The sequence below is a fragment of the Denticeps clupeoides genome, chromosome 7 (genome assembly GCF_900700375.1).
Source record: "Denticeps clupeoides chromosome 7, fDenClu1.1, whole genome shotgun sequence".
Classification (NCBI taxonomy): domain Eukaryota; kingdom Metazoa; phylum Chordata; class Actinopteri; order Clupeiformes; family Denticipitidae; genus Denticeps; species Denticeps clupeoides.
Window position 1 is genome coordinate 12,501,619 of NC_041713.1, and position 27,916 is coordinate 12,529,534.

The 27,916-nt window shown below is 41.4% G+C and overlaps 3 protein-coding genes and 1 long non-coding RNA gene across 6 annotated transcripts; 1 reads left to right on the top strand and 3 right to left on the bottom strand.

Moving 5' to 3' along the window:
* Positions 1 to 2,148: 2,148 nt before the first annotated feature.
* On the bottom strand, positions 2,149 to 3,119 carry pigq (phosphatidylinositol glycan anchor biosynthesis, class Q). The gene is made up of 3 exons (XM_028987805.1): positions 3,039 to 3,119; positions 2,839 to 2,900; positions 2,149 to 2,751 (listed from the first exon to the last, which is right to left on the bottom strand). The coding sequence occupies exons 1-3, from the start codon at positions 3,073 to 3,075 to the stop codon at positions 2,602 to 2,604; spliced, it is 249 nt and encodes an 82-aa protein (XP_028843638.1). The 5' UTR covers positions 3,076 to 3,119; the 3' UTR covers positions 2,149 to 2,601.
* A 1,003-nt stretch (positions 3,120 to 4,122) lies between these two features.
* LOC114793334 (uncharacterized) lies at positions 4,123 to 4,823 on the bottom strand. The gene is made up of 3 exons (XR_003750237.1): positions 4,810 to 4,823; positions 4,304 to 4,415; positions 4,123 to 4,203 (listed from the first exon to the last, which is right to left on the bottom strand). It is a non-coding gene; the product is annotated as an uncharacterized LOC114793334 (long non-coding RNA).
* Positions 4,824 to 8,176: 3,353 nt separating this feature from the next.
* On the top strand, positions 8,177 to 11,199 carry clec19a (C-type lectin domain containing 19A). The gene is made up of 5 exons (XM_028987427.1): positions 8,177 to 8,385; positions 8,861 to 9,038; positions 9,131 to 9,224; positions 9,949 to 10,081; positions 10,344 to 11,199. Exons 1-5 carry the CDS (start codon positions 8,298 to 8,300, stop codon positions 10,418 to 10,420), a joined length of 570 nt encoding a protein of 189 aa, XP_028843260.1. The 5' UTR covers positions 8,177 to 8,297; the 3' UTR covers positions 10,421 to 11,199.
* Positions 11,200 to 13,509: 2,310 nt separating this feature from the next.
* syt17 (synaptotagmin XVII) lies at positions 13,510 to 26,250 on the bottom strand. Of its 3 annotated transcripts, XM_028986701.1 has the most exons (8): positions 25,858 to 26,250; positions 24,025 to 24,042; positions 22,987 to 23,135; positions 21,373 to 21,545; positions 19,192 to 19,814; positions 18,471 to 18,591; positions 18,206 to 18,361; positions 13,510 to 15,609 (listed from the first exon to the last, which is right to left on the bottom strand). In XM_028986701.1, the coding sequence occupies exons 1-8, from the start codon at positions 25,873 to 25,875 to the stop codon at positions 15,413 to 15,415; spliced, it is 1,455 nt and encodes a 484-aa protein (XP_028842534.1). In that variant the 5' UTR covers positions 25,876 to 26,250; the 3' UTR covers positions 13,510 to 15,412. The 3 variants fall into 3 exon arrangements, with proteins under 3 accessions (XP_028842534.1, XP_028842533.1, XP_028842535.1); XM_028986700.1 differs by lacking the exon at positions 25,858 to 26,250 and having other exon boundaries at positions 24,025 to 25,253; XM_028986702.1 differs by lacking the exons at positions 22,987 to 23,135; positions 24,025 to 24,042; positions 25,858 to 26,250 and adding an exon at positions 21,656 to 21,774.
* Positions 26,251 to 27,916: the final 1,666 nt, after the last annotated feature.

Below are 27,916 nucleotides of genomic sequence, written 5' to 3' on the forward strand. Positions count from 1 at the left end.
GAGCAGAGTCATTGAATGACTTCTACAGTAGAAACTGCATGGTGGATGTGAAGGTCTGACCAATCAGTTCACAGCATCAGGTCAGTATTTGAGTTTATTAATACATTTTCTATAAGTTATAATATGAGGACATATTATAGGGATCAGTGGTGAAATACTTAAATACTTGTGTTATTATGTTACACCCCAGCAGTCCTGGTCTACATCTTAATCAAATGGTGAATGGTGAATCCCAGCAGATGCCTGTATCCATTTCCAAATACACACCACTACTTGTGTTTGTTAGGATCACTTGGGAGAAGGGTAAACCCTGTCTGGCATGCAAGACAAAATTTTCCTGTTCTTTCTTCCTTGTCAAGACACTATGACAAAAGCTGTGGAAAGTTTCATGAATATGTGTTGGAAGAACAGTCATATTATAAACCAATCACAAACTACTATTTCACAGAAACCACTAGGAGAAGCACCATCGCGTAGCACTTAATGCTGAGAATCCAAAAATTTGACTTGATTTTTGAGTTTAAGCCTGGCAAACACCTAGTGGTAGCAAATACACTGAGCAGGGCTAGCTTGAATAACAATAGCACCACAGATGCCAGTGTCTGGTGCAAAATGGGCAGAGATAGTGAAAGAAACAAGGAAGGATGAAAAGCGGAGAATAATGGAACAGATACTTCTACAAGGTCAGGTGAAGCTGGATAAGCCATATGAATTCTTCAAACAAAAACCTGACAGTGTTCGATAGAGTTCTGTTAACGGGCACAAGAATAGTCATACCTACTTCTATGAGATCACAATTAGTCAAGTCGGAAGGACATTCAAGAATTAAAAAGTGCAGAAGACATGCATCAACGCTGTGAGACTTGCCAGCTAAAAGGCAATGATTACCTGTTGGTCATGGATTATCATTCAAATGACCCTGAATTTGCAGGGCTGAGTGACACTACAGCAGAAAGGGTGGTCGCACCCTTTGAAAGCCATGTTTTCATGCCATGGAATTCCAATGCCAGTGATAAGCAACAACAGGCAATATGCAAGCAATGCTTTAAAGACTTTGCTGAAAAGTATGGGTTCAAGCATATCACCTCTGTACCCACAGTCAAATGGGTCAGCGGTGAAAGGAGTGCAAATTGTGAAGGCTGCATACAGCAGCAAAGGCAGTGAATGGGGACCGCTGGCCAAAGTGGTCAAAGAGACAATGGCAAGATCATATGAAGTCCTCACAGAGCATGGAAAAACAATGAGGTGAAGCAGACAACATCTACTAAAAGTGCCTCAGAAAGAAATTTCGGTCATGGACACTGATGATGAGTACATAACAACTCCAACAACAGAAACCAGGAACCTTGGACAAACCAAAAAACTGCAGACAATGATGGACAAAGTCAGACAAAGACGAACTAACTGAGATAACAAAGCAACAAGTTCAAAAAGATAAATAGTGAGACCAAGGAGATTAATTGAAGAAATGTAAGAAACAATAGTAAAATTTAATATTTGCTGAGTTAAAACCAGTTAATTTGTTGAATTGAATTCATGATACAACGTACGAGGTTGGACAAGATGATCTTTATTTGAGGAGAGAAAAAGAATATGTAATGTGATGATATGTGATGTCCGTGTGTTCTACCAGTAGAGAGCAGTATGACGTTAGATTAGAAGTAATCGTAACAGGATGAAGCAAGTGAAATATAAAGTGTAAGGGGCTAAGATAGAGAAGAGTCTGGATGAGTGTCTTCCTTGTACCTTCAGTGGTGGAGGGACCAAGGGAGCAGTACTGGAGGGTGGGAGAGTGTGCAGGCTCTGAGGTAGAATGGTGAAAGCCATGTTTGGCTTTGTAGGCCAGCAACAGTATTTTGAATCTGATGCAGGCAGCTACTGGGAGCCAGTGGAGGGAGCGTAGCAGTGAGGTGGTGTGGGAGAATTTGGGAAAGTTGAAAAACAGTTGTGCTGCTGCATTCTGTTTTAGTTGTAGAAGCCGGATGGCATTCAGAGGTAGACCTGCTAGAAGAGAGTTACAGTAATCCAATTGTGGATTTACTAGGGACTGAACAAGTATCTGGGTGACCTGTGTTAATAGATAAGGGCGGATCTGTTTGAGAAGGAATCTACATGAGCGGGAAAGATTGGTGATGTGCGTCGAGAAGATTGTCTGGAGTTTGTTGTCTATAGTTACTCCAAGGGGTGTGTACTAAGTCCACTGCACACGCTGTACACGTACGACGACTGTGTCAGCACCCACCCAAATAATGCTATCATCAATTTTACAGATGATGATGAGACAGCGTACAGTTACAAGGGATGACCTGCAACCCATCTACATCAACAGGGAGGTTATGAAGAGGGTGACCAATTTTAGGTTTCTTAGTCTGTTTTGGATGCAAATCTAAATTGGAAACCCAGTGCCTTGGCGATAGTAAAGAAGAACCAACAGCGACATTTTGATTATAGCAGTGGTTATAAGTTAATAGAGAATTAATTCAACAACCATGAAACATTATTCAGTACTTAATGTAGTTAATTAGGTAAGTAGTCTCTAGTTAAGAGATTTGTATTTGTGTTGCCATAGTCTTCTCTGGGTCTTAGTCCCAGAGAAGTCTGTTAGTCTGTTTTGGTTGTCCTGTGCTTCCATTGATAGATCAGCTCCCCTACAAGCTGTTTTTTACACAGGGCCATCCACGAGTCCCTGGGGTCTCTGTAGGTCGGTGTCCAGTAGTACTGCAGGACCGCGCTGACCTTTATAGGATTAATCTGGGCCAGAAACAAGAGATTTTATTAAGGAGCTCTACAAAAGTAGCACCAAATATCAGATTTTCACACGCTTTAACAGCATCTCACCTCCATCATTAGGTGTAAAGGAGTGCCTTCCTCCTCACACAGCACTCTGAACTTGACTCCCTCTGTGGATCAGATGGAAGACACTCTCTACTTAACACACCCCTCCTCCTTAATCACATTTTATTCACTTTTCTCACGTTAAATATTCGCAAAGCTAGATTAGTTATGGCAAGGGTCCAATCCCATGGTTCACAGCTCACCTGCAAGTCTGTAGGGCCTGCACACACGCAACCCCATGGCAAAGAGTGGGAAGGAGTTGAGGAGGTCGACGGCGAGGTGAATCAGTCTCTGGAACAGCACCACCACCAGACGGAGCTACAGGGGCAACAGGCTAATGAGTTGTGGAATCAGCTCAGAGGTACAGACATTCATGCCTTTTCAGAAAAGTGCACATCAGGAGTTATTAGAACACCACCAGGCGCTGAGACACAGTAACTCGACATTCACACCAGAGGATACCTGAGCGCATCCAATAGACAGGAAGTCGTTAAGTTTGTATGTGAGGTATATCTTGCAGGTATATCTTGGCAGCATATCATGGGCCGAGTGGGCATCAAAATAAACTAGAGCTCCAATTAATATTAAGTTATGAGATGAGTTATAATGCATAAATAAAACTGTAATCAAGCATCTAATAATGTTTGACACATATGCATGGAAAAAACGAATAATTATACTGTTGCAGGACTGAGAGAGTCTAAGAGCAACTTCAGAGCAAAATCAGGGAGCAGCGATGTCCGACCAAGCAGTCTAACTAATTTATTAAATTCAGTCGGGACGTTTTTAAAAGCACAAATGGTTTTAGTAACGTATTAAGGTTCTGAAGCACTCTATCAAAAAAAAAAAAAACGCCAGCTGTAAGGCCCACCATATAAATAGTTAAAGGTGGAAAGCTGCTACTACCCTGATGAACACATCTATTAATCATGCTCAAGTCTGAAATCGCTTCCTCAAAATGGATATGAAGGGCTATCATACGCTGCTTACAAAATCTAAAGGCAAAGGCCTACACAGGCAAAGGTCTCATGCTCCAACCATGCTAAAACTGCAACTTTCATAGACACTGCAAAAGAAATCTAATACAAATTTTACAATCCCTCAATAAGGAAGGAAGGTTGTATCATTATAATTAATTACAACATTGCCTTTATTCTCCCTATAAAGTTTGTTCTGGGATGCATGTTTTATCGGGGCCACAGAGGAAAGTACATTTCCACACACACTACCTGTATTTCCATTTTTTCATGGTGTCATAAATACAGCTGAAGAAAGAGAAAGACTCACAAGAGTAAACACCAGGTAGTACATGGCAGTGGTGGGCAGCAGGAACAGCAAAATAGTGAAGAGCAAAGTCCCAATGAACAGCTGCAGGAAGAAGGAAAGGGGCACATAAATCACTAAAGGGGGGGTCAGGATGAATCATGCACAAAGCTGCTCGGCGTTGGTGAAGGATGTGTCCAGGTACCTGATCCATGTCATAGGAGCAGGAGTCCACGCGCTGTCTCAGCACATTCCACTTTTTCCCCCTGAAGAGGCGCCACAGGGAGGACAGTCCGTAGATCTTCAGACAGTACAGCCTATTGGGGATGGGGAGGTGTGTAAACCCAAGAGATGAATGGAGATTCATGGTATGGGGGTAGTGAAATATTTTACATTAGTTGACAGCTCTGCAAACAACTGACCATGTTTATTATATCATAATAACCCTAAAGTAACCCTAAACTCTATTTTTAATATAAAACAAGGAAACCCTGATGCTTAACATGTAATACATCTTACACCCTCACAGGTAGACCAATATTCAGTACTCTACATGAAATTTGCACTGATTAAAACAGATTTAAAATCCAACACTTTATATTTACAAGGAGCTACGTGGATGAAGAGGCTGCCCTCTGCAGGCAAAACAATAGAATTTCAAAAAATCTATTCATTCTTATGGATTAAGCAATTAAAAAGATGTTAACTCACCTGGCCCCATAAACAAGAAGTAGATGTGGAATGTCAACAAGGCCACCATGTCAGACAGTACTGAGAGGGCAAAAGTCAGACCTAGGCAGGCCAAGGAACTTGAAACATGAAACTTGACTGGAATAATATAATTCATGATATTAATGCATACATTCCAACCAACCCAAATTAATTCATCCACTCTAGGGGTTTTCATTGAGATCTATCACTCATGTTTTGGTGATTCTGATTTAACACACATGATGTCACTTTTCAAGCAGATTTTCAAGAACGTCTGAAAAGCGCAGTGGTTCTGGTGTAATTCAGGTAGAACCTGTAGAATGGTAGGTCATGTGGACCAGGGTTACCCCAGAAAACCTCCCAATCACCTGGTCCAGGGTGCTAAAGACACAAGTCTTGTGAAATGTGTGACTATTTTATACCATGTAATTTTTTGTACCACTTTTCCAAATAAATATTTGTTCTACTACATGACTGCTATGGGACTCCATAATAGAGTGAGTTTTTGGTTTTTGAAGCCAATCCATATGCACAGCAAAAATTTCACAGAATTCCACATCCATCCACAAGATGGTAGCATGCAGCTGTGAGCGCTCATAATCTTATTTTTCTTATATTCACTATTTGGCCAAAGAATTACTCCATTCCATATGCACAGCATTGTGCCCCCTCCGAACCCCAGTGTTTCAGTCTGATTGCATTCCTTGACGCGATTGATCATAAATTCTGGCCATTGCTGTCACAAATGGCCTATTCACTCATCTATACTACCTAACCTTGGGCTTTTCTTAACTTCCATATCAAGTTGCCTAGCAACCACACAGCACAATAAATAGTGGAGGAGTCAAGGGGCCGCCGCCTGAACAGAGAGAGAGATCATGGAGATGACAGCTGATGGCTTTAGAAAGGTAGCAGCAGCACGGAGCTGATGTTGGCAGTGAGAAAATTAACAGTCCTGATACAGAGCTGTGTTTGTATAGAAATTAATTACAGGCATTCGAGTTAATGAATTATAGGTGTATGTGTAGGTTTCAAATTATTAAGAACATAGTAGTAATACTAATTCCTAATTTGGGGAATGCACCAAAAAAGAATATCACAACTAGAAATGTTTGACATGTTCTAGACAAATGAGACCAGGGCACTATTAAGTTAATTTTAGAGAAGCTCTGTTACAGAGCCCTGGTTATTTTTCTATGAACATTACTAGGAATGTACATGCAGCAAAATAACCCCCTGCCACTACACTATTGACTGGGATGTACTTGTTGAAATTTTAATTACCTGGTAATTGTTAGCAATGGGCATTCTTGAATTCTTAAATTTGCATTCAGCCATTTAATTAGGGTTCAAATTGACTCCAAATACAGTATGAATGAATCATAGGTACCATAGATATTTAGCACCAGCTCAAGGTGCATTAATGGGAAAGATAGGCTTTTGTCCATGAACTGAGAACAATGGGTTCATAGCTTCATCAAGAGTCTACCTAATGTTGAGGAATTATTTTGACTCCATTAGAATGGAGTCATAGACGGGACTTATTTCATATGTCACGTTAGTTCCATTAAAGAGTTGAAATTAAATGCAGTTCATTCTGGGTCCTTCAAAGATGTAATTCTATAGTCTTGCACAATTGTGGATTTAAGTAGCTTGCCTATGTATTAGAACCATCAACAACGACCTCCAAGAAGCTCAGATTGGCCATCTGCAGATCACGGTTAAATCATGCACCATATTGTTTGTTCTAGCAATCAAGCTGTATCCAATTCTTCTATCTGACTTTAAAATCAATACCAGGCTCCGGTAGGATATAATTAGCAGGTTCAGATTGCATAGATTCATCATACTCTCATGGATCTTGGGTGCACCCAGTCAGGATATTAAAAATGTCAATTGCTCAACATTTGGATGCAGCTAGAAGGGAAATGAGGACATGAGAAAACACATGCTCATGGGAAGCACTTGATCAGTGGAAGTGATTCATTAAAATGACACGCAGATCAATCATATTTTAGTGAAGAATAGTCAAGAATTTAATTTGTCTTGTGACTCCCAATGTGTTGCCTTTACATTTCTGTTCACATGGTGGGAAACATCAAAGCAGGTCTTCTTAATACTTTGTGTTGACTAATTTCTTAGCGAGTGAAGGCCCACCTCCACATTTAGCTTCACTTTGTTAGTCAATACTCCCTATGGGGTGTCTTCATGATGAGTGGCACCAGCTCTTCTCATATCTTTGTCTATAGCCCCTTGCTGTGACAGGAAGTACCTCTTGCCAAGATAACAGTGAATTCTGGTCCTTTAACTCCAAGGGCCAGGCGGGGCTGGAGATAAAACAGTAATACAGACAAGCTGAGGTAGAAGGTCTGAGAAGATTTCGTGTCTTAAACCTGCATAGTCCTAGTTTGTACAAGTACTAAATTTAAGAAAAGGGGAGGATTATTTTCCATCAGACCATTTACACAGTTCTGAAGTGATCGGCTTATGTGTTTAGCATCTTAGATATTCTTCAATACACTATTGATCACATTTTTAAAAATTCTAATGATCACCATCTCATACCCACTGTTAAATTATATAATAGTAATAAAAAAGCTTGAAAACACGGTGAAATAGGAGGGTTGTGTTGTACATCAATGGTGTGTTGGTTTTGTATTTAAAGCTGTGTTAGAGTATGGTTGTGGATAGATAGAGTGTATATGACTGATACATATTGTTTCTGTGATGTCTGTACCGGAAGACTGGGAAGCTAAAGCCCAAAACTCACGGCATTAGGTCATGTCCGAAGTGAGAGTATCCCAAGTACAGAACCTGTAGGCTGAGTCATTGCCTGATGAGTTCATGCTGAAGGGTGGATGGCCAGCGGTGGAAGGAAGCGCGTCACTCATTTCACTTTTGCCAAAGATGACCCAGAACATAGCTAAACACGTTTGCATTTACTTTAGCAGATGCATGTGATGTTGAAGTACCTTGGTGTGGAACAGCGTGGCAAAGACCGCATAATCATGCATATCATGATTCTCCTCATTTGCTCTATTTAAAAATATGGGAATAGAGCTCCCTGCCATTATCATGGAAATTTCCTTGTGCAGGGGTCACCGCTGCATTCAACTCACGAGGCCCAAATGCTTCAAATAAAATGACTCTTTCCTGGCCTCGCCGCCAACCCAATAATAAGCCTGGTATGTGTATTCCTGGACATACATTGTTTATTGCAACACAGAGCAGAGTTAAAAAATATTTGACACCCACCCCTTCACTCCCCCCTGTGGGTCCACTGTTCCTCTCGTCTAATTACTGGAGGCGTAGGATAAGTGGGTGTGGGTCTCTCTCTCTCTCTCTCTCTCTCACTCTCCATGTGAAGTCAGAGAACTGGACTTGACTTTAAGGGGAAGAGTCTGTAAAAAGGCAGGGGTTCACTGACTCACACAGCACTTCTAATCTCTTTAAGAGCAAGCATTGACGGACAGGTTTCTTTGTGGAAAATGCATTTCTGGGAGCTGTGTTTGGTCTTGCTGGTCTCAGAGCTTCATGTTAGGGCTATACCATCCACCAACATCAAGATCACAAAGGGTGAGTACTGCTGCAGCAGGCCAAGGAATTTCACCCATTCCAGAAAAGGGTAGAGAGTGACATTTCAACTTTCATTTGATCATGTTTATATAGCCTAATCTGCACTGTAAGGCTACTGTGAGAGTGCTGCATGTCTTTTAAGGTTTCAGAGAACTGAGGAACTGAGTATGGTTTGAATTAAGGAAAGTGAGATTCCCTCATGGCTCACATCACTTACAAAATGATTGTGAAAATGAAAACAGTTATTGTGGAGCTTTAAGGAAGAGTGTAAAATTGGAGAGGGAACAACATCTAAATATATCACCTCTTGCCTATTTTGAGTTGTGATTTGAGATTACCAAATTTGTTTTAAATCTCTTTTTTTTTTAGAGAACATTTGATGTAGCTGTTAGCATTCCAGCAACTTTGCCTTCTGAATCCCCAAGCTGTTTAGATGCCAGAAGCTTTGATGACACTGTATTCCGCCTCCTCCCAGCTCTGCCACTGCAGCTGTCTGATGCCACCCAACACGCCACCTGCCCACTCTTCTGGACGGAGTTTGAAGGCCACTGCTATCGCTTTTTCCCACTGAACCGTACCTGGGCGGAGGCAGACCTGTACTGTGCCGAGTTCTCCAATGGTCACAGGTCCGCCAAGCTCACATCCATACACAGGTGAGTACTGTAGAGCCCTTACAGAGGTGTGTGTGGTCTCCGAGGGCCAAATGGCCTTGCTTTGAAATGATAATCTTCTGTGTTGTTGACAGTTGGGAGGAAAATGTGTTTGTGTATGACCTGGTGAACAGTCGTGTCCCTGGAATTCCAACAGATATCTGGATTGGCCTTCATGACCGAAGACAGGTAGTCAAGCCTTTGCCTTCATCCAACACACTGTGTGTTCACACATGCAGCACATTGTATTCTGTTCATGGTTAACATGGCTAAATGAGGCAGCTGCAACCAGCAACAATTACCTGCTCAGTCTGGAGGCCTTACAAAAGCTGACAATGGATCATGTTGAACAGATGACAACACAACACATACTAATAAATTCTGGATTATAATCCAATTTATAATCCAAAGTGCACTTAAATTTGCTCGACTAATTTGTCTTGGAAGTATTGGTGCAAGCATTCATGTATACAAACACTGTAACGCAAAAGTTGTTATAAGATCATATAACAATTGGACTTATATTTGTGCATGTGCTCTGGAGCACTGACTATAGTTTAAAGATCTCAGATTCATGGACAGAAATCTGAATTACAGTGCATTAGAGTGTCAGGACTCACGTTCCGGAACGGAGTTTGTATTTCCTAATTATTTTCACCTTCTGTCTCTAGGATAAATGTACCTCGTTTCCACTGTGTCATTTTATGTAATCTGTAGTCTATATCCATGTACAATGTATTGTCCTGGTGTCAAGTAAACCCTGTCTTGTGAAGTCGAGTAATGGCGTCCTTTTTACATGCCATGTGACCATTTTTTACACGCCATGTGAATTTTAGTTGGAATTTTACTTGAGCCGAATGTTGTTTAGGATGGGGATATGATAAACCCCTGTTGCTGTGTGCTGCATCCACAGGAGGGAACTCTAGAGTGGACGGATGGTTCTCCCTATGAGTACAGCTACTGGGATGGCAGTCAGCCAGACGATGGGATCCACCGCATCCCCGTAGAAGAAGACTGTGTGGAGATCTGGTTCCGCCAGAGCAGTGGTGAGTATTTACTGATGCACAAAATCTACACAGGTTAACTGAGATACATACAGTTATGATCTCTTGCTGCTGTGCAATGGTAATGACAAAAGGTTTCCAGGGACTGGTGAGCTAAATTATATGCTGTTGCTCTGCAGCTTTCACATTATAATGGCAATCTCCTTTGATAGAAACACACTGAAAGAATTGGGTTAAATCTGATGTTTTGACTGTGTAATAATGGTTGAATGATTATGTTTTGTTGCCCTGTAATTTCTGTCAGCTCTGAGATCTTGGAATGACAACAGCTGTGACAAGGCTTTTCCCTTCGTATGCAAGATCCCAACTCTGGATAACTAGCTCTTCTTGGCATCCAACTTTCTGCTGTCACTTGCCATCACCAGAAGCACTACAGACACCATCACATCTCCAGCTGGACCCCCACTTAAAGCAGACATGATGGGCTTTATCTCCCCTCTCCTTCCTCCTCCTCCTTTTCCTCCTGCTCTGCCTTCGATTTCTCTGTCACCAGCCGCCCTCTTCGAACCGCCTCTGCCAGAGCAGACAGAACCAGCTCATTAGGGCAGAGTGCCGCTCGTCCATCTGGGCTTCGCATAGCCGCCTGAGTCATCCAGCTTCTCTCAGCTGGAAGCTGGTCTCTGAGTGCCTACCAGCCTCTAGTCAGTGATGTTACACCTCAAAGAAGCTTGTTGTTGTGGATGCCGCACGGCGTGCCCTGGAAGATTTATCAGCCTTTCGATGTGGGGGGTTCCTCTTATTTTAACCAGCCATCCTTCATGTGCAAGCCTCAAACGAGAATGAAAAACATCAGAGGAATGCATTTGCGAGAGGAGGAATCCAATATTCGGACTGTTATTTGTCAAGTGGAACAGTTGCAATACTCCACCCCGTCCCCAGTGGCTTGAGGACATATTTTTTGGTGAACGTCTGTTAGTATTTGTGCATGAATGACTGTTGTTTTACCACGTAGGACTGATTATCTCCATATAACAACATGACAACAAGGCCTTCATGCTTATGACCTCAGCTAGTGTCAATATCTCACAGTACACTATAACACAATCTCAAGTATATGATGTTGTGATTTTTACCCTGTTTACCCTGTAATATTTATTCATCTGAACAATAAAAATCTTTGATATCTTTTTACTGAGAAACATTATGAGATTCATGCTCTGCAATGACACAATTCCATCTCTGTTATAGGTGTTCTTCAGCAATATAAAGAAGGAAGGAGATGGTCACAATGTGAAAAATAGAATATAATAAGCTGAATTGTGATTTTGCAATTATGGTAGGCATAAATGCATCAAAATAACATTACCCTGATATATTATGACACACAATAGTCCACTAATGCTGGTTATAATGCAAATAAAGTACATACCCCACACTGATTGATACACAGACTTAACAAGTGGGCTTGTCTATATCCTGATGGGCTTCAGTAATAATTGCTTGTCAGAGTCTGCGCGTGAAACCTGTCCACTGAACTGGAAGATGGGGGGTCTTCCATGAGGCATCTTCAAAAGAAAAAAAAAGTCTTAACCTCAGCCTGACTACCGACAGTCCCCTGGGCTTGGATTATTCCAATTAGCTGAATTAAATCTGTGAATAACAGGCAGTCTGGAGTTCTCTCTGTGAAGGCTCTGAGGGAGATGCTGTTTGGGTAGTCAACAGACCTTTTGATCAGAAAGCGTTTTACCACAGCTTTTTTGGGGCGTCATGGGGCGGTTTTTGGGTGTGAGGAAGCTTGAGGTGTTGGAGGGGGTTCTGCCTCAGTCAGTTGTCCAGAACACGTGTAGCACAGACATTTCTGTGCATTAAAATAAATTGTCAACAAACACTTTGTAGTTCCTCATTCCAGCAACAGACCGACAAAAAAACAGTCACACCGGATATTTGAGGGGCTCTGTGGGCACGGTCTGTCTGACCTAGAGCTGGGAACTCCAGCAGCGGGGTTAAGCTGTTCCTCTGCAGCTGAGTACTGCAATTAACAGACTAATCTGTGGCTTTATGATTGTACACAAACAGGAACTGCTGGGTTGGGACTGTGACTAGACTCTCCTCCTGTTGCTGCTCAAACAAATGCTAGGAAAAAATCATGTATTTGGAAATAAAAGTATTTTGGTGAAAACAGCAATAAATGAGCAGTTATAAAGAGCTTATTTATAGTTGGTGGTGCTTTGTGCAGATTTATTTTCAGTTGAGTCCTGACTAATTAAGTTTTTTTTTTGCATTGAGTACAATCTACAAAAATAACTGGTTCTCAAAGAATGACTGGCATTTAAAATACAGAAGTGTATTTTAACCAGTTTACACAGTGGGGAATTCCATTCTTTATATGAATATTATTTATTATTGACAGTCATCAAGCAAGTGAGAATATTGACTGAATATTGACACTGAAGGTATAAAGAATATTAACTGGACTACTTTATGCACACACACACATTTTTTCAGTGATATACACTACTCTCATTAAGTTAGGGATATTGTTATTTACATGAGTGTTTTTCCTATTTGTTCCCTTTGATATTACTAATAATGTATGAAAAGAAACTTCATTTTCATAATTTAAATATGAAAATGTATAAAATTATATCAATTTTATACATTTATAAAAGTGCTACATACAGTTCTGCCAGGTCACGTGGGGGTGGGGTACGATCACGCGGTCAGGGGACATTGATGGCCATACCATATGAGGCTCCCCAACTGCCTGAATTTAAGCTGTGCCAATTCTGTGTTGGAGCATTATCATCCATGAACAGAAAATTGGGGGTGTACTGGTGGAACTGGGGGATGATGATGGGTTCTATGATGTCTCTGAGCTAAGAACATGCAGTGACTGAGCCATGTACAATAACCAAATTGTTTTTACACTGACTGGTGATGCCTGCCCAGACCGTTGCACCTCCTCCACCAAAACAAACCTGTTGGGGAACCTGCTGACCTCAGAGTATCGCTCACGTGTGACGTTATGTGATCATGGCCATTTGAATGATGAACTTGGAATGACTTACTGACAATACCAGCTTTTTATACCCACAGAATGTTGAAATTGATGCCACATTCAGAAAGGTTGTCTCTTGGTATTGGCCCCATTATACATCTGTACACAATGAGACCATTACATGGAAAACACAAAATGAGGTGTGTCTATCACCCCAATACGATTTCCTCCCCATACCAAAAATGTCTGAAGTGAAACGAACAACGTGTGTCTATGACATCCACTAAGCCTCTCACAACATCCCTAACTTATTGTGAGTAGTGTCCAGAATTTTGTATCAGTTATTGAGGTCAGCATTGAAGAGTTTTTTCTTTAGCCTTTTTCAGTTGTTACAACTGTATTAATTCAAGTCACAGCACAGTCCATAGTCACAGGTCATAAAGGCAAAAGAGAACACGTTTTTTATGGCACATTTTAATAAAGATTGCTTCCAAGGATTCCAAATGAGAACTTGGCTACCACAGTCACCATTTATGCAGTTCTAAATCCAATTCTAAACAGAAAACAAATATGCACATGCACAATTAGACAGTAACATAGACAGTGACAAAGATCGGTCAGGGGTGACAAAGACCACATCAATGTATTGTGAGACAGGCTTAGGCAAAAACACAGCATGATTAGCTTTCCCAGAGCAGCAGCTTGAAAGAAGTGAGTCAGAGGTTTATTAGATGGGGTCATTAAAGGGATACTGCTGATTAATTAAAAGTGTAATGCCAAGTCGGGCTGAGGTGAGGGAAGCGCAGACACTCAAAATTGTAAAAGAAGCATTTTAATAAACAGACAGCCATCAATTCTAAAGCCACGTCACCCGGGAAAATATGCAGGACTACATCTGTGTCCTGCTTGTGGTTTTTGTAGGGTCCTGATCTCCTGAGCCTAATGAGCCAAGACCCAACACTCATGTAAATGGGTGCCACCTGGTTGAGCCCCATTGGCACCTAGGCATCACAATAAGAGAGGTTTCTCTTTGTCAAACTGACTTTTTTTACAATATCCGCCACATTCATTTGTTCAATTTCTATTCATTGCACAGAGAAAAAAGTTATAGTTACTTTTTACACACGCACACATATATACTCTTGCAAGAGGTAAATACTGTATATTTCTATAAGTACATTTATGCATAAATAAATCTTCACTGGCACAGTTTAGTTTTTTTCTACATATTTTTGTCTTCTCTTTTAAGCTACCAATAAATATTCTTTAAAGTTCATTCTTCTCATCGAATAATGAGGTTGTCAGAATCATATAGCTTATTCTTAAACATTTTGCACCTACAGACATACAGGCGACAGTGAATGAATAGCATGAATGTCTCTGAACACACTGAACATGCCTAAAGACAAAGTCAAATGTGAAAATGTGGAACACAGCATTGAACATCACTTTACAATCTGAACAAACAGGAGATCAGAATTGACCACCAGATTTGGACATGAAGCAAAGGCTTGGGGGCTGTAATTTAACTGTAACTGTACTTTGCAAGTAAAGCTTTGCATAAAAGCCCAGACACTGTGAAAGAGTGCTGTGCAAGTGGAAATCCTCTTTTGTGTAAACTCACGGCAAAGTGCAAATAGACAGACACACATATTACGGCGTTTGGACACAGAAACACAGGGACGCACACACTAACAGGAAATTAGTGACCATACAGATCAAAACTTGAAGACGATGGTAAAGAGAACCAAAGAAACTTTGGTGAGAGCGTGATGTGTGATCATTGGCAATAAGCATAGCAGAACCAAAACAGCATTTTGGATTTGGAGTTCTAAAAACCTGAAACAACTGATCATCATCAACCTTAATCCTGATAAAAAGAAAAATAATGTGATGTGATCTATATGGCGCTGAGTAAATTCTTAGAAAAACACCCTAGGTCCAGAGGCGATTGCTCCTGACCTGTCTGGGGTTCTTGGCTTCAGCTACACTGCTCCTCAGTGACAGCACTTCACCAGATCTGGCTGAATATCAGATAGGAAGATGAGATAACTGAGGTCTTCTGTACAGTCGTATCAATGTGATAAAAAGAAAGCATGGACACCAGGCATGCGCCTCTGTGTCAGCAATGGAAAAAACAACATTTTTTTCCCCATTTACTAAATCAAACTGTTGATGCTTCCAACTAATAATTTAAATGACTAAAGAAATTTGAAGAAATGTAATCTGTAAACGAGGTCGGCCATTGCTCTTAAAATAAACTTCAACGACCCCCCCCCCTCCCGTTTTTTATTTCTTAAGTATATATTTGTAAGATTAACATCTGAACATCCTAATCTCTTCCCACCTCTGCCAATCACAATATCACACAGCCATCACGTGACCTCAAGAGAGGCAGGGGAGACACGATCACACTCGGCACGAGATCGCAGGCTGTGCCACTGCTCCACTGGTGTACGCTGGGTCTTCAGCAGCCTCCGCCAGTGCGTGGTCTCCTGAGGTCCCGTGGAGAACTGACCTATCACGATGCGGCCCACAAAGTCATTGCTACTCTTCACGTTGTGTCCATACACTGGATAGAGGGAAATGATAAAGAAACCAAAAAATTAGATATCAAGATATCAGTCTTTCAAATACAGTTTTATATTTGAGTGTGTAAAATTTTTATTTCTGCTCACTGGTGTGGATTATGGTTTTTGTGTTACGTTTTTATATAGTACAATACAGAAAACTGCTGTTGTAAGATATGTGGCTTTTTAGAGGGTTTATGAATACTAATAGGCTGCATTCTTTATTGTACCTTTTTATGATAATCCCTTCCTTTCGGTTTGCTTCAAATCCAATTATTCTAATGGACACGGGTCAAGAATGAAGGCCTCCTGTAAATAAGACTGAGGATTTTATGTCAGGGTGCCAAGAAGGGAAGTTCTATTAAAACCAACACATTACTCATACTGCCTTGAGGTGGGTACTATGGGTGAGCTAACAACCACCACCTCTCTACCCCCACCCGGGCCCCACCATGTTACTAAGCAACGCAGGCACTTCAGATGAAGTTAATCCCAACGTAGCACACCAAGGACCGCTTCACCTTGTTGCGGAAGAAGTACGACACCAGCCATAGGGAGACGTGGGCAAGAGAGCAGTATGAAACGTTGCAGGCTTCCACTTCAATCTTTTTTCATTATCGTTTGAGTACAGTCAGGTGGGATGAAGACAAATTGAATGTAAAATGAGATATGCTTAAAGTCTCAATGTCGTATGAAAAGAAATGGTAAAAATTGCCCTAGTTTGACTTCTTCACATGTATTGCATTATTAGTTAAATGTGCATGTCTCAAATGTGCATGTCTCAAACAAGCAATGCTGGACTAAGTACACAAACTATGCACTTGAGATAAAGTTCTAGTAAAATTCGACTTTAATAAAAGCACCAAGACAGAATGTTTTCAAATAGCCCTGATAAATATTAAAATTATCATAAGACCAAAACTTTGAAGGTAAATTATTTTAGACAGAAAGAAGTGGATTTGGAATAACATGATTTGAGAGTTTAAATTACGTTTTTATGAGTTTAACTTCAAAGAAATTGCAGGCTTTTCCCTTTGCTTTATTGCACATGTATGTCTTTAGCCAAACCTGGCCAAATAAGATTTACTATAATAGAAATTGTAGTTTTTGTTTAATTTCAGTCACATCTGTATATGTTTACATATTTTTGTGTTTCAGTAATGAAATTTACTTGCTCCACTTGCTCCATGCATCTTAATTTTGTGTGTAAGTATAAAGGAATGACAAATTTTGCATAATGTAGTTGAGCCAGAACTATAACACTGAAATCTAGTAGAAAATACTTAATACAGTAGAAAAAAAAAATAATACAAGACCTCAGCATTCCAGTATGGCTCATTGACTGCCTTCCTCTTCACATCAGCACTGTGACAGTATTTGTCTCACAATCGACAAAGCATCTTCCCTGAACAATAACAGCATCTGACATGATCCTGGTTCTACATGATAGAACGTGGCTGCCTGGCGCGCACGTCCTGTCCATGCCGGCTCATATCCTCCCATATCATCACCACTGATCTAAAATTGGTCTGACGGGAATAATTGAGAAGGGTGTCCTGCACAGGCAAAGCACTGATGAGAGCCAGGTTTGTACAGCAAGGTCTGAGAGAAAGCAGAAACTTACGTTGCAAGAAAGCAAATGAAAGAAATTTGACCACGTCTCTCCAACCCGGCTGGCGAGTTTCTATCAAAGTGGCAGGAGCTGACCTTGTGGCGACACTGCCCTTAAAGCCTTATTTACTCACATAGTGGCCTCGGTGACTGCGATATATGCGCTGAGACTGGGTCAGGTCAGGCTGCTGAATCACAGTGCTGAATCACATCATTATGACAGGTGAAACAGGGGCTCCTATGCCCCCCCAATGACTAAATATCACAGCGTGGTCATGTACGTTGACTTGGCTGGCGCGAGAGTCCGGCTCAAGTCTGACTGGCAGCACCAATAATCAAGTAAATGCAGTTGACATTTAAATGAAGCTTAACGAGGACCCGAGAGGCAGCCCTAAGATCACCACAGAGATTACTCTAATTGTGAGGACTTTGAGTGCTTCACCCCATGAAGGCTGTCACTGAGATCGAGACGTGTTTCTGCTCCTGCACTGGCTTAAACTGTTGTGAAAACACAGCTCTCACTGGTGGTGGGGTTAAGGTGGGGTGCTGTGCTGTGTTGGTGGTGGAACCATGGTTCAGTGCTGCTCAATGAAATCACGAGCTTTCAGAGATCTGGAGCTCTGCTGCCTCAACATGGAAAAATATCCATTCTCTACTAAGGTCACATAACGTTGGAAACCATATGAATCAAAACAATGTAATTTATGTATAGTTGGTACAGTCATTTTAAAAGGTTCAATGAAGCCTGTATAAAATTCATTTCCATAACATTGGGTATTTTGCCATAAAGCTGTCCACATCCATTGAATAAAAATGCTCAGATCACCATCCCAAACCACTTTAAAACAGATAATATAATGCTAAAAACTCAACTTCCTTCTTGATTCAAACTTCAAAGCAATGAACTTAAGCTCTTCAGCAGACAGAACTGTTTGCATTATCAGTTAGCCCAAAACCATACATTTGGTGTGTTTGTAAATTACATACCTGTGAACACTAAGCTGACTTCACTCAAGTCATCTTGAGGAACGCGAAAGCTGAAGGACTCATTATAATAAGGATCAATGGTGCCCCTCATGCATGATGTCTTCTTGGTCTTCACAAGCTTCAGCCCTATCACAAGCTGCACCTTAACAAAAGGATCTGAGAGACAGAAAAAAAATGTAAATGTGGTTTACCAAGTTGCTCTATATTCCTAATGTAAAGCTATCTGCAAGCACTCAGCAGAATGACATCTCGCTAAATACAGTACCTGAGCCTTGGCACATGTCCGTCTGCAGCAGCTGCTTGGCTCGAATGACATCAACGTTGAGGCGACCAGCGCTTGGCAGGTAGTTTATGGACAGTAGCAGCTCACCCAGCTCCACTTCATTCTGATCCCAAGAGAGAACATATAGTAAGGCATTAATTCTACCTGCCAAATGGCCAAATGGGGTACATAAAAATTCTCCATGCTGCGTTAATTTATCTACTCAGACATCGTGGGCAACTTAACATATTATTTATTCATTAATACACATAGCAACAACTCTATCTAGATCTATCATGTAAGAGAGAATATAAATTAATTAAGACCAAAAAACAGTAAACAGTCATTCCAAATTTGTAATGAATTCAAGCCATAAACATTTCTGTTCTTTCAAAAATCAGGTAAATGCATGAGGAGAGCACCACAACCTGTGGTGCATCACATTAGTTAAGGCTGGTTAGTATTAGTTTAGATAAACAAAGGCATGTTTGAAGGGTAATATCCACTTGTTGTCCACTTTCCAATACAAATCCTACATCAGCATCAGCCCAAAACAGGGCACCCACAACATGCCCCCATATACCTGTAGAAAGTGGAAGGAAATTTCAAAAGACCCAGAGGAAACCTGCAGCAACATGGTGAGAGCATGTAAACTTCACACACTAAACCAATTTAATGACATTTTAAACTGACTGAATTCCACAAGTCGCCTCAGAGTACGAACCTGTGAGCTGGGTACCAGCGCTTTCCACCAGTGGCCTCCTTTGACCAGGTCCACCTCGCTGAGAGGCAGGGTCACTTTGCCAATGACACAATGGCGTGAAAACTTGTCAAAGTCGACCACTGACAGCAGCAGGGTGCGTCTCTGGGCCTCCAGGAAAGGCAGCTCAAAGATGAAGCGCTCCTCAAAAACGGGGTTCTGTGTCTTACGCTTGACGCCCGTCTGTCGAGAGTTCTTGTTATCAGGCAGCAGGCACATTTTCACATAGGGGTTGGAGTGTGCCATGTCCTGTCGTGCCCCATCGCAAGTAACGGGTAGTGGCAGGTCACGGGCCTCGATGACACGCACGCTGAGGTGTCCGTTGATGAGGTCATACTGGGTGCTGAAGTGGAGCATGCCCAGCTGGTAGCGCAGAAGGATCTCATCGTCTGTCAGCGAGTCCACATCGTCGCCACCACTACAGGAGTCTGTTGAGTACAGCCGAGGCTCCAGCTTCCGGAAGTAGTCGTCGGGTGGTGTCTGTGGTTTCCGCAGGGGCTGAACTATCTCCTTTCTTGGACCCATGGCCCAAAACTCAATTGGTTTCACATCCACTAAGGGGGAGCTAGGCCTTCGTGACTCCAGACCTGATGATGTACAAACACGTGAAATCAGTGATGGGATATGATATTAGTTTAGCTGGATTTAATGTCGACCAATCCCTGTGTCCACATGAATTCAATAATAGCCTGGCCCAAACCTTGAAGGTACAACAAAAAAGGGATGTGAACACATGGTATTCTGGGTGGTATATTCTAACACAACATCGAAGCGTTTTCTGGCACTGCTGAGAATTAACCCCAAATTTAGCTGACATTTCAATATACGCACGCAGCCAATTCATCAATAACTATTAGGACCGAGTTGGAAAATGTTAAAGCCACGAAAAAATGAATAAACCCAGGGTCATGCAGTGCCAGAGCAAAGGCTGTTAAACAGTATACATATATTTTCAATTTCTGGAAAAAATCCAATCCAGCAAAAAAACTTCCTTTACCGATCCTTAGGGTTGTTCTCAGAACAATAACATCAACACCATAAAACAAAGCCATGGTTCTTCCATTGAATTTCATTAAACTTGGTGCAGCTCTTGCTGATTACAATTAAAATAAAACATTAATAAATGGACATATTGTCAATGTAAAATGTACCATTTATGCTACACACTGCTGCAACATTTCATAGACATGTCAATATGGCGATCCAAATGACTTCTTTTCTTATCACTTCTTATCACTTGATTCTCAAACAACGATTATTCAATGGAAAAATCCAACACCTTGGACTCTAACCATGTAAGTAAGAAGGTGTACTTAATCAATTCTCTGCACTGAAAATCCTAATGAAGCGGTTATAAACCACACTTTGTCATGGGTTCCCCATTAAATGATTCCTGGCATTGTTTTAATGTAAAGGTTATTGTACTGATTAAAATCACATTTCAGTAGGCGTAAACAGTTCAAAAGATACTTCAAAAGAAGTGTGCTATAGACATGTGCTGTTCTTGTGGTTAGAGCGTGTCATGCCACACAGTGAAATGGAGGCATGAAAGGCTTGACATGCAAAGAAGTGAATTTCAATAAACAGAAACACACAAATAAAGGGGAAAGAAACCGCAGCAACATCGACAATGCAGAACAAGGGAATGATGGAGAAAAGCAACATATAAAGGGTTGTAATCACCCACAGTGAATAAGCTGCAACTGGGGAGATATTAGAACAATTGTGTGTGTGTGTGTGTGTGTGTATGTGTGCGTGTGTGCTGTGCTGTGCAGCACCTGGCTAGTCCAGGACTGCTGTGGCATCACAGAGAGTGAACAGAACATATCTATAAACACATATTACGTGCAAAACCTTTTCTTTCTGCCCTATTGCACCTGAAAACAAGGTTGCCAGATTTAGGGAGTTTTCAGACGTATCCTTTTCACAGTGTGAGCTGATGAAGTCTCATATCAGAGATTTCCCTCCAGCTAATTTCTTGTTACATTTAAAATTTCAGCATTTATCAGACGCTTTATCCAGAGCAACTTATTGTCAGGGACAGTTCCAGTAGTTACAGGAGCGCCCTGGAGCGACTCGGGAGAGGTGGGGTAGTCAGTGGGGTTTGAGTCTGGGTTCAAAAAAGGAAAAGGAAGCCAGACTCACTGGAGAGCTGACGGGCGAGGCTGAATGTGGAGCGAGACATCTCGCTGCTGGAGCGTCTCCGGCCATGGCTGCTGCTGCTGCTACTACTGCTGCTGTTACGGGTTGGAGCACTGGTGGAGTATCTGGCCATGTTCCGAGTGTCTGTGTGTTTCTCATCATTGCTCTGACTGATACTGAAAGGTAAAAAATATATACACAAATTTAAATATCAAAGATTTTTACAAATATTTCTTTTGAGTATGCATGTGTAAGCAAGACAGAGGGGAAGAGGACCAATATTTACCTCTGGGCATTATGCCATTGGGAAGGAATTGGATCTCTCTAATTTAGATTCATTTTATCAACCATCATTGTGCCTGTTCACGCACAGCATGCCTTTGCTATTGCCTATGCAATTGTTTTTGGATGCGAAAGGGGAAAATATTTTGCAGTAGACTTCTTGGAGGAGGCCTCATTCCCAGTCATCCCTTGGGGATCATCAAGGACCCTTTGTGTCCATGACTACAGCTCGCAGGGAGATAGTTGTCATGGCAATGGTGCAATCTGAAACACATGGCCTTAGGAGGTAGGAAGGCATAGATGGCCCAGAGTGGCCTGAAGTGGCGACGGACAAAGGTTTATGTTGCCAAAGGCTCAAATACACATGGTGTGTTCCATTCAGTTACAACGTATATACTGATCATGGATATCATTTTTACACTATACATTTTCAGCTGTGACTGAAAAAGTGTACAGTGGGAAGAAGACGATTGGTTTCACAATTCCGATACGCCATTCTGGCACAATACCTGACTTCTCCTCCATCAATATTCTAACGGGTGCGGAGAGTGGCAGCTACCACTAATTGGAGCTAATACAGATGAGTCATTTCAGTCATGCATGTTTAGTCTCATTTATGCAGGTGCTGGAAAAGCAATCACCGCGGGTCCCGGAGGTGGGCTGAACTGTGAAAAGTCTGCTTTGTTTTCAGGGTGATTTCATTAAGCAGGCCTCTTTATTAATTGCTTGACAGCCTTCTGTAATGAGCCAGCGTCCGCACATCTATTCAAGCTTACTAATGCATCATCGCCATGCTGCTCGCTTACTGCAAAAAGCCCCGCCCCAGACCAAAAGATGAGAATTCTGGGTAAAAGGAGTCTAAAAACATATGATGAGAAAAAATATGAATGTGCCGATTGCTAAGCAGTGGCAATGACTATTAGGTTACAAGCCCTCAGACACTAGTACCGATGATGAGAGGTTGTTTCAGACAGATGTAGCCTCTATGATCTCACCATTTCATCACTGCTCACCATTCATCACCATTTCCATTTCACCATTTCGGTCACTTCTCAGCGTCTCATTAAAGGCTGAACAAGCTCACATGCAGAGTTATAAAACACACAGCAAGGTACACACCCAAGACATACATTAATCCAGACAGATAAAGCTTCTTTTAAAGCATTGCCAGCAGAGGGCACCTCTCACTTCAATCCATTTAAATCTAAAAGGGACCCTTATGAAAGCTAAGTGATGATTTGCATGGTTTTAAACTGATCCAGCATGTCATCAGATAAGACTTTAATCTTTTTTAGTTCAATGCAGATAGAATAAAGGTTCAGGGCAGTGACTCACAGCCAGGATGGGGTCTGGGCAGGGAAGGGTCCCAGGATCTCCACCTCCTCATCACTATGCTGACAGCAGCTGCACTCCCAGCACCACTGCCAACATGACTGGCATGACCAGCGACACAGCAGCAGGTCAGACAACCTGGAGAGGAGACCCTGATGCAGGGAAGAGCGAGGGGGAGAGATGTTTCATGGTTCATATTTAGACATTCTGTCTGTGAGTACAGTGAGTACATTTGCAAGACCTGAATAATAAATCATCATGCTACTGAATCCCAGCCGGAAATGCATGTTATTAATATACATTTAAAGACCTCCTGCTTTTTTTCACAATCTTTTGTGACGCTCTAACCTAAACAAGAGCACAGGCACGATTTCATTTCTGGAGTCATGGCATTCCCTGGAGGATATCGAAACAATAACATCATTCAAAGTTGCACAGAATGAATATATAGATTAAATAAGCATTTAATTAATCACATCATGCATAACCTCAAAGCATTGAGTAAGTCGTGTTGGCTGTAAAAGGGGCGAAGTTCAAGTGTCAGATATTTGTGTTGAGGAAATGTGTTGTCGCATTCAATTATGCAAATTTTCTGCTTCTCTGCAGCTGAAGGTAAAAGAAGGAGGTGACTTCCCTAAATATGCAAGGCATTTCTAAATTATGAATGCAGGATGGTTTTGTAATATATGACATAGGTTTTGTCAAAAGACAAATAAAAATTTATGCCCCAACCCTTCATCTGGACTTTTAAGTATGTATGAAAGAACACTGTCACCATCAGTACTAGGAAGCATCCTTTTCCTGTTTCGTAATGCCCCTATGACACAACATGCATTATTCAGTGAATAATTTAAGGCTGACTATAATTTTATTTTCATCAGATTTGCATGACTCTGAATGCTTACCTGACAACCACTGCCAGATTCATTTTAACAAAAGTATATCCACAATTACCAAACTATGCAAAACATCAAAAGTTGCAACCTTATAAAGAATGCAGAAGTGCTTCATTTTTAGGAGGGGACAGCTGATATCACATACCTGGTTAATGGGTTCCAGCTGTCCTTTTTCACAGGGGGACAGAGGCAAAGGATTGTGGGAAAACATGGTAGAAGGAAGAGAACAGATCCAGAGGAGTTTAGCATCAGTAGAACAAACACTAATCCAAAAGCCTACTTTACACAGTGGGTTATTACAAGTTTATAGAAGTTTGTTAAATGCATAATTCATAATGCATAACATTAAACATACAAAAACAAGCTACCTAAGGAATTTTCTGTGGCATGGCAAATAAGGTTTCTTATTAAGCTAAAAAAGATACTGTTCTGTTCTATTTAGTCAGATTTTCATGAAAGGAACATAGTGTTGCATGAAAACGAACGAACGGCTCATTTTGTAACATCGCAGTCCTGGTGGGTCTTGGCCACTACGGGCCACTACTGGACACAGGATAACAGGACTCATGTTCATGTCTTTCTGTTCTCAATGGGGTCTTGATACTGCTCTCCTTTTATAAAAGCTTCAGTTAACTTTAGTCCTTGCATAATTTTGTGTATATGTACACAATCTGCATCTGTGTTCTTTATATTCTTCTGAATCCTGCCTTTCTGCTTTTTTGAAGCAATAGCCCTATTTGTTTTATTTTAATTAATTTTACTTTACTTTAATTAATGTTAATACTGTCAATTCTGCATTTATATCCACTCATGACACAATTAATTGGTTGTTTCTTCATTTATGTTGTGTTACAGAATACATCTAAAGAATTTTATTCAATAATATATTTCAGCATCTGAGCTCTTCATAACAGATATTTTATCCTCAGTGGCAAAATGAGAATCATTACTAAAGATAACCAATGTCAAAAGGCCAGCTGTTGAGTTGTCAACCTTAAGATCCTCTAGGTGGTTCTCTGTCTCTCTCCCTTAATTGTTTTAGCAAGATCATATCAGCAACTGATTCTTAGAATCAGTCATGTGACTTTGCCTGTGCCTGTAGCGAAACTATTGATTGTAATACCCCTAAGAGTAACATGATGCGGCCCTGTACACATTGTTTTCTGGCACATGCTTCTGTCTGGTCCTGTTGTTGAAAGTAATGAGAATAAACTAGACTATGAGGTCTGCATTTTCTGCTAACAAGGCTTTCTCATCTGTCTGTTTGTGTGTATGTGTTTCTGTAGGTGTGTGTGTGTGTCTGTCCTTCCAGCACTGGCCCCTGTCCTCCTCATCACCCGCCTGATGTTTTCTTTGCAATTAGCTGTGGCTGTAACCATGGCAACAGTGATGTGACCCCCCCCCCCCCCCCCCCCCCCCCCCCTCCTGCAGCCAAACACTCTAGCAGGATGACGAACCAGCATCACCAAACCCCATCAGAGCACATGGCCGGCACAGCCACATCATATGCAAACGCACACACTGGGCAGAAAAGTACAGATGCCTCACATAAACATACATGTGCATGTTCGAAGAGGCACACACTCTTTTCTCATCATTTTAATGTCATGCATTGATAATAGCAATACCAGTAAACAAGAAATTAGATATTTTTATTTTTGTTAATTTGCTTAATGGTTATATAATTCTGTCTACAATTAAACAATCAGTGTAAATATGCAACATTATCTGTTAAGCAGATTTGTTTTAAGTATATAATACACACTTCATTTGTTATAACTCATTTTTTGTGGAATAATAATTATGTTCACTAGTTGTGGAATAAGAACATAAGTTTGAATGAATACAGAGAACTGGAGCAGTAATCCAGTGAGTTAGAGATCAGCAGGTAATGAGCAAAAGAGGGAGTGGGGATGATGGATGGACGGACACCAGGTAACCTGGAGCACATGTAGTACAGAACCAAACTCAGACTTACCTGTGTGTAAGCCATCATCCTTTAGGGTCTTCCCGCTCTCACACCACCTACCCAGAATGACATGCTGCTCCCGAAGAGAATGACATGGATGGAGGGGGGGGGACTAAAAAAATTCACTCAGCCTCACTGAAGTGAGCAGTTTTTCTTTCATCAGTTCTTCTTCCATATTTCATCTGTCTGCATCAAAAGGGACAAGCAGCTCCTCCTCCAAAAATAAAACAACTAAAAATATCTCACCGTTTACTCTATTTTTTTCCTGTTCTGTCTCTCTGTCTATCTACCACCTCTTCCCTCCATCTTCAACCACACCCACCCAGATGCTTAATCTCTCTCTCTCTCTCTCTCTCTATCTCCGCTGCACAGAGCCAACATGCAGGCACCGGCTCTTGTGTGGCGGCCCTCTTCCTCTTGTGTGCTCCCACCCTCTCCTCCTCTACCTCCTCAGCCAACTCCCCCTCCCCTATTTGTGACCTGTGTTGCTGTCAGACAACAGTGACTCATCCAGGTTGAACCGAACCACTGATGAGCTTCAGACCCCGCCAAGCGCTCCACCCCTCGCCTCCGACTGCAGCGCTGTCCAGTGCCGGAGCGCCAGCTGTGGCCACTTGTTGACGTTGGGGGGTGGTGTGTAGCAGTGGTGTGAGAGAGAATATGTGTGTGTGTGTTGTGTAGTGTGTGGTGTGGCAGATGTATGGGATAATTGCTGCCACGGCAACATGTTACACGGGGAGATTTTACGAGAGTCTGGGGCTGCCAGAGACACCTGCGGCTGCTGTTACTGGGCGTGTGAAGAGCTGATCTCCCCTCGCAGAGAGACAGAGAAAGCAACTTCACAAAAAATATGAATTATGCAATTTCTAAAAAGAGACAACTTTTACTGTAGGTCTACTGAGGTCATTGTTTTATAGTTAGGGTTAGATTTAGGGTTAGAAAAGTCTTGTTTATTAATACTTATTTATTACCCAAGGTCCCCTTCAAGGATGTGTATGAGTGCATTTGTGATTGTGTGTATGTAATTTGCATACAACCTTCAGAACGTAAATGTTCTTGCCTTGTTTTTTTTCTAGAGCCATCATATGAGTAGATGATGATGTGAAATCTAGCCAGCAAGCCAGTCAAAGATCAAAAAGCACTGAACATAAGACCTGAACTGGGTGTTTCATAATAATCATGTGGATCCCTAACAGTATTACATAACACAATCACTGACTGGTTAAGAAGAACTGGCATGGGCATCTAACCTACATTTCCAGGGTGTGAAAAATGTACTAGTGCCATAATATAACCATGACAAAGCACAGAGGAGGCCCTACATTGACATCTAGTGGTAGATTAATGTTGGTAGTAGATTTTTATTTCTAAAATAAGAGAAGAGTTTAGGACCCAGAAATATGTGGAAAAACTATTATAGTCCACTCTATTACAATTTAGACTAGATGTGCACCCAGGTCCTTAATCACGATCCACACACACACACATCTGTCTAAACAGGAGGCTCCTTGGGGAGTGGCCGCCACATAAAGAGATTATGGAGGAGAAATGACCAGTCTGTATGCTGAGCAAAAATAAACCTGCAGAATACATTAAAGATCATTGTTAACTGGTTGTTTAGTCTGTGGGATTTTGCTGAGCGTTTTAATTTTTTTATTTGCAAGTGTTCAGTTCTCTAACATGTTTTTTGGTGTAAAGATTAACTTCCCTATTTAAAAGGACCAGCTTCTTACCGTGGTATCTGGATGCTGGGTGGGAGGACACTCGTATGTGCTCGGCGCTGGGATATCATACAGCAGCTTTCCCTCTCACTGTTTCTGCCATTCATCTTCATTTCTTATCTGATGCTATTTTTGAAGCAGCCACCACAGGGTAATCATCACCAATCTGGCATCTGTAATTCATCCTTCTCCTAGGCAGATATAACTCGCACATGAGAAAAGATTAAAACTTAAAAGATTTTGAAAAGTTTTGAAATAGTACCCGTAATTATGAGCAATACTAGACAAAAGTACTTCAGCTTATGAAAAAGTGGAAATGTGAGTGAAATGTCAGCTCTCATTATTCA